We start from the raw sequence: 6,837 nt of genomic DNA, 5'->3' as shown, positions 1-6,837 counted from the left end.
AGGCAGCCTGGGGCCAAGAGTCTTGCTTCTGTTCCCTGGAAGCACAGAGTGAGGGACCCAGTCCTCAGAAGCCTAGTGAGAAGATGCTCTTGTTCTTAGAGTTGGGGGTGATGGGGTCCGGGACTTAGCCCTGGAGAGTTTGAGACGGTGAAGCATGGCTCTATCCCAGGTAGCTGGGGTTAGGTGGGGGGCGGGGAGGGGTCGGGGTTTTGGTTCTGTCGGTGTCTGAAACTCGTGCTACAGTGCTAGGACTTCGAGAAGGCTCTAGGGGTAACTCATGGTCCCAGCCTTGAGAAGCTAGGGTTAGGGGTAGATCCCTTCCGTGGCGAGGAACAGGACCATGCCTGGACGGAGTGATGGAGGACGCACCTGGTCATACTCCCTATCTCTCATTGGTCTCTCTCCCCAGTGCACAGCAAGAGAGGGTTCCCCAGGCCACCGGAGCAGAATGGAACATTACCGGAGGGCTGGCTCTGTCGAGCTGCCGGCCCCGATCCTCCCCGATACCCCAGCTACCTCCCGACACCCTGGAAATGAGAGTCCGAGATGGAAGCAAAATCCGAAATCTGCTCGGACGGCGCTGGGTCGGCTGGAGGGGGGAAGCACAAGGCACGTGGTGTTCTCAGGCTCCGGCCGGGCTGCGGGAAAGGCCGTCAGCTGTGCGGAGATTGTTAAAAACCGGCGGGTTCCCGGCCTGCACCAACTCACACAAGCTTCGCTTCCTGCAGACTGAGGACAAGCTGGGTCCCAACCTCACCAGGACACGGGCCTAGACCCGCTTACAGTTCGACGTCATGTGCCGGCAGTGTGGGTACATGCTCAGTCGGGACCCCTTGGACCCCAGTGAATGTGGCTACCAACCTCCGGCGAGCAACCCCCCGGCCTGGGCTCCATACCCTAGTTCCAGCTGTGGTCCCAGACCCCGAAGAAGGGCTCGGGACACCCGGTCCTGAAGACCGGCCTGGACCTGACTGGACTCTAGACCTGAATATCTGTGCCTTCTCTCGGAAGCACTTGTGTGGACATGCCAGCAAGGCTTGCGACCACTGAAGTCCTGCCTCCCTTCCCCTGGAATGTGGGGTGGCACTGCGGTGAAGGGCGGGTGGTGGGGTCAGCGCGGAGTTAAAGGACTTGCCCTGAGGAGGGCTTCTTCTGTCTCATCTGCAGTATGTCTGACTTGCCTGTTTGGACATCAGTCTAGGCAAGGGAAATAAAGATTGTGCTCATGTGTCTGGCCTGCTCTGTGTACGTGGGATTGAAGGAGTGTGGGGCCCGCCTTTCCCCGGAGCTCCTGGGATGGAGGCAGAAGGGCTAGCTAGAGGCTGGTGCTGGGTGGATCTGGTATCAATAAACTTCAGGCAGTAGCCTGGATGGCTTTTTGCCACCTGCTTTAAGCTGGTCTGGGACTCGGCCAGGTCAGGCATTTCTCCCATCTGTGATGTAGGCTTTAGTATAGTGGATCGTGAAACTCAGGCTTTGCCTGTCACGGTTTAATTCTAATTCTGGCTCTCCCACTCACAAGTTACTGCTTTGTGTTTCGGATAAAGTTACTTAGTGGGCCTTAGTGTTCTTGTCTGCAAAATGGGGATATAGGGTGTGCTTACCTCATTAAGGTTTCTTTCTTAATAATTTATTTAAATTATTTTATGTGCATTGGTGTGGAGGTGTCAGATCCCTGAAACTGGAGTTACAGGACAGTTGTGAGCTGCCATGTGGGTGCTGGGAATTGAATTTGTGTCCCCCTGGAAGAGCAGTCAGTGCTCTTAACTGCTGAGCCATCTCTCCAGCCTTCTCATTAGCGTTCTTTTTTGTTTTCTTAATAAATTATTTATTATGTATACATATTCTGTCTGTGTGTATGCCTCTGCTGTCCTGTCTGGGTGAAGGCCAGAAGGAGCACCAGACCCCATTACAGATGGTTGTGAGCCACCATGTAGTTGCTGGGAAATTGAATTCAGAACCTTTGGAAGAGCAGGCAATGCTCTTTAACCGCTGAGCCATCTCTCCAGCCCCATCATTAGCATTCTTATAAAGAGGCGTACATATTGGACACTTAGACATCAATCTGAGCACCTGGTGGCTATATAAATGTCATAAGTGACTTAAGTTTACAAACATGCTGTTGTTCTCTTATCTTAAAAGTAGACCTCAAGAGGGCCGGGCAAGTGGTGGTGTTACAACACCTTTAATCCAAGCACTTGATGGCAGAGGGCAGGAGGATCTCTGTGAGTTCGAGACCAGCCTGGTCTACAAGAGCTAGTTCCAGGACAGGCTCCAAAGCTACAGAGAAAACCCTGTCTTAAAAAAAAAATGGAGAGAGATGGCTCTGAGGTTAAGAGCACTGGCTGCTCATCCAGAGGTCCTGAGTTCAATTTCCTGTACCACATGGTGATTCAACCATCCAGAATGAGATCTGGCCGCCCTCTTCTGGCAGAACACTATACACAATTTTTTTTTTAAAGGCCTCAGTCCCACATCTTTGTCTGGGTAGCACTCTTTCCTTTCTTCCCATTGCTGTTTCTTCTGCCTCACTTTGCCTTAGGTTCAGATTTACCGCAGGAGAGAGATTGGTTATATTGGTAGTCAGCTGGCTACAAGTCATAGAGTGGGATCGTAAGCAGCAGAGGTCTCGAGAATGATCAGCTACACTAACTGTGAGTCAAGGTTTTCTCCAGTGTGTCTGGTAATCTGGATGTCCAATTACGAAACAGATAGAATTGGGGCTCTTCTGGGTTCCTGTAGCAGTCTGGGCAGGAGAGATGGCATGACGGGGAGTTGGGGAATTCAGGACTCGATATGGATTTCAAGGAGGGATGAGTGACCATAAGACCATCGACTGTGACCTGGACTTTAACACCTCCATCCTTTGCTTTTCAATAGGCTGTCCCGCGGTGAGGAGGAGGGCGCTAGGAATGGGGCAAGACGATGATCCTGGGCTGTTGGAGAGGTAAATCTCAGGAGCTACACTCTCAGGTCCTTTAAATACAGAGGGTCCGAGCCATCTGACATAACTGGCCAAAAACAGTTAAAGCTGCTGCCGTACGGCCAATAGACTGCTGGCCTCCATTCTCCTTGAGCTAAATCCAAGCCTCTGGCTCCTCAGCTCCTACCTCCTGCTCTCTTGTGACGTGTGTGTGTGTGTGTGTGTGTGATGACCACGCCTGCTCTGAATATCTTCACTTGTGTCTATTTTGCTATCTGCAGTTTCTACCGGAAATTTGGGCCGTGTCCTTTATAGGGTATCGGTATTTTTGACCTAGCCTCCAATCCTGATCACTCCATCTGGCGTGTTGAAGAGATCACATGTACCTAAAACAGACTATAGCTGGAGGGTGACTGAGCAGGATAGCTGCGAAGCTCTGGAGGTCAGGAAGGGATTTCCCAATTGGCTGTTTAATTAGAAATCATCCAGGAGGACCAGAATGCTGGAGAGGGAAACACTTGTAGTAAGAAGCCTTTAGGACAAGTGCTAGGGTGCTTTCCCTAACCTTTGGCCTCTAGAGAGTCTGCCTGACTCTGTCATCTTCAGGAAATGGAACCAGAGGTGAGGCCTGGGGAGTGAGCTCAACCTTAGGAGAAAACCTGAGCATTGTACGTGACTCTCTCCCGATTCCTCCTTAATCCGCTATTGTGACACTTGCTTCCATAATGTCTTACAAAAGCTTTCCCTTGGGACAGAAGGGGAGGTTGGGGAGTTGTGGGGATCTCTTTCAGGAGGTGAAGCAGGCCCAGGGGGTTGCTCTGCTCTGCCGGAGGACCCCAAGTTCAATTCCCAGCGGCTACACGGCACCTTACAACCAGCTTTAACTATAGAACCGTAAGACCCGGCGCCCTGTTCTGGTGTTCAGATGTACAAGCAGACAAGACAGACACATACATAAATAAGGAAAACAAAGCCAAAAAGCACAAAGTCAGCTCACAACTGCAACTCCGATCCCAGGGCATCTGATGTCCTCTCCTGACCTCAGCAGGCACCCAGGCACCTGTGATTCCCATACAGGCTGGAGCAGGGGTCAGTGAGATAGCTCAGAGGATGGACTCTTTGTTCATCATCGATCTTAACCTGGTTTCGACCCCGCCGGCACCCACGTGGAGGAGGAAGACTGACGCCCACAGGTTTGTTCTCTAGCCTCATCCCCACGCACACACGGGCACATTTAAACAAACAAACAAACAAACAAACAAAATGTTTAAGTAGGAACAAGGATTGATTTCCTGTATCAGAAGGGAAAGAGTTGAGGGCAAGCAAGCTTGCAGATGGTGTGGTGGCTATGGGAGAAGCTCAGAGTCCTTTCTCGTGAGGCAGGAGGGTTTTCACGGATGGGAAGGAAGCCTGAGATCGTTGCAAGAGGAGAGATGCACAGTCCTGCGAGGCTCTAAACCCAGTGTGGGCTGGTGACCCTGAGCTTGGAGTGTCAATAGCAGGATGTGGGCTCCAGTAGCATCTGAGAGGACAGGCGAGGATGCCCATTTTCCACCAGGAGCCAGTGAAGGAGGAATAGTAACAGAGAGTAGGGCCAGGTGCCCACGCTGAGTGGGAAGGAAAGCTAAAAGAGCACAGGCTTCTGTTGCCCGGAATCCCTGAGCTGCCTGGATGTGGCGAGGTGGAATACCACAAACCATGGAAAACACAGCTGTATAACTAAGTGCCATGAACAGTCAAAGGGCATTTTCTATTTACTATATATTTATTTATTGGACAGGCATGGACTGTGCCATAGCTCACAGAGGTCAGAGGTTCAACTTGCCAGAGTCATTTCTCTCCTCCCATCAAGTGAGGGCCTGGGAATCAAATCTAGGTCTTGGGCTTAGCAGCAAGTACCTTCCCCAGGGAGCAATCTTACCAACCCTGCCCCCCTTTATGTCGTGCTTTTTTTTTTTTTTTACCTTTTAAATATAATTTCCTTCTTTAAAATAGTATTGTGGGGACCTGGCAAGGTGACTCAGCAGGTAAGAGCACTGGCTGCTCTTTCGGAGGACCCTGACTTGATTCCTAGAACCACATGGTGGCTCAAAACCATCTGTAACTCCAGTGCTAGGGGGGTCTGACGCCCTCTTCTGGCCGCCTCAAGCACCAGTCATGTATGTGGTGCACTGATATAAAACACCAGTCGTGTATGTGGTGCACTGATATAAAGGCAAGGGGGAAAAGGCCATACATAAATTTTTTAAAAAGTAAAGCATAAATGAAATAAAATAGAACTTTTATTTATTGTCTGCTGCTTAGAGTGTGAGTCTAATGGTAAGATGTCTGCTTCATTTGCTGAGGTAACCTAGGAATCTTGTTTTTTTAAGATTTATTTATTTATTATGTATACAGTGTTCTGTCTGTATGTTTGCTGGCCAGAAGAGTCACTAGAGGTCACCAGATCTCATTATAGATGGCTGTGAGCCACCATGTGGTTGCTGGGATTGAACTCAGGACCTCTGGAAGAGCAGTCAGTGCTCTTAACCTCTGAGCCACTCTCTCCAGCCCCCAACCTAGGAATCTTGAATGTGATTTGTAGACAGTAGTTGTGCAATAATCATCCCATGAAGGGGTGAATGTTGAGCCCCAAGCGTGAAGACACACCTAGGCTCTGACTCTGTCACACCCTGTTTCCCTTGGCCCTCCTTCCCAGATGAGAGGACAAGACCCAGATTTATTCATGGACTAGCCTTAGGGACCCTTGCCTGCCGTCTTTGTCCTTTGTCTTGGTTCTTGCCCTCTGGGTTGAGCACACCGATACCCCGCCTCTTCCAAGCATCATTAGATTTTTTTTCCTCTGATCTCAGACATCCTCCCTTACCAAATTCAAGACTGTTCAAAATCAAGACTTGGAAGTCCAAACCCTAGCACTTGGAAAGCTGAATCAGGAGGATTGCCATCTGAGGCCATCTGGGCAACACAGTGATTGTCAGAGACAATGTCCCAAACTACCTGGAGAACTTTATCTATGGCCACAAGGTGGCAGCATTCACCAAGGGATAGGCCCAGCTAGCCTTTGTAAATCTACTTGCTTAGAAGCCCCCAAACAGAAACAAAACAATCTAGTCTGAAAATTGGTTCTTGTGTGACATCTCAACTGTTCAAAAAGACAGTAAATAAAAGTCCACAGGATTGCAAGCCTAGTCTCTGTGCTCATAACCTCCTGTCTTGTGTGATCTGTAGACCTGTTCCATGATTTCAGCATTTCACCTTTAGCTGAAATGTGACAGGCGTAAAAGGCACACAGGTTCAGGAACTTCTTCAGTGCAGAAATAAGAGCCCTAGTCCAGCACTTAGGGGCGGGAAAAATCTTGAAGGAAAAGGAGGTAATGCCTGGGGAGAAGCTTGGAGACCAATTGGCTGGGAGAGACACGGGAAGGACCGGGATGAAGGGAAGTCGTGAGCTGAGGTATAGGAGCAGACAGGAAGAATAAACAGAATTTGGTGAACGACGCTCAAGGAAGGGCCTGTGAGGAGTGGGTCTCAGGGACGGCTTGAGGCCTCACTGTATACAGAAGGAACCGCATGCCTGGCCATACCTGAGAGTAATGAGAGGTCCCAGAAAGTCCCTGAGAGGGCTGAGGTAAAATGCCAAACTGTTTTAGAATGAGACCTCTGGACGCTACGGACTTGCTGCATGGAGCAGGCACAGGGCTGAAATAGCAGCGAGGAAGCCAGGAAGATCGATATTAGGCACGCCAAAATTCTGACTGGGGTAGGCCCTAGGGAGTCGTTTCCAGCCCACAGCGCCTCTCAATGCCTGTTCGCTCTTCTGAAAGTGCTGTTACCCCCAAGCTCCCTCTGCCCCAGGCTAGGAGCTACTGTACCATCTGTTCTTTTGAACTCTGCCCTAGCTCTTCTGGCTATTT

The 6,837-nt window shown here is 50.1% G+C and overlaps 1 protein-coding gene across 1 annotated transcript; it reads left to right on the top strand.

Moving 5' to 3' along the window:
- Positions 1-248: 248 nt before the first annotated feature.
- On the top strand, positions 249-1,228 carry Rpp25l (ribonuclease P/MRP subunit p25 like). Its single transcript, XM_038348065.2, is given in 7 exon segments — positions 249-496; positions 498-573; positions 576-709; positions 711-737; positions 739-759; positions 761-814; positions 816-1,228. Coding segments are annotated over 7 exon segments (606 nt in total). The 5' UTR covers positions 249-340; the 3' UTR covers positions 954-1,228.
- The last annotated feature ends 5,609 nt before the right edge of the window (positions 1,229-6,837 follow it).

This window comes from Arvicola amphibius, chromosome 11 (assembly GCF_903992535.2).
Source record: "Arvicola amphibius chromosome 11, mArvAmp1.2, whole genome shotgun sequence".
Taxonomy (NCBI): Eukaryota; Metazoa; Chordata; class Mammalia; order Rodentia; family Cricetidae; genus Arvicola; species Arvicola amphibius.
Note: the sequence above shows the minus strand (reverse complement) of the source record. Positions and strands in the feature narration are given on the sequence as shown.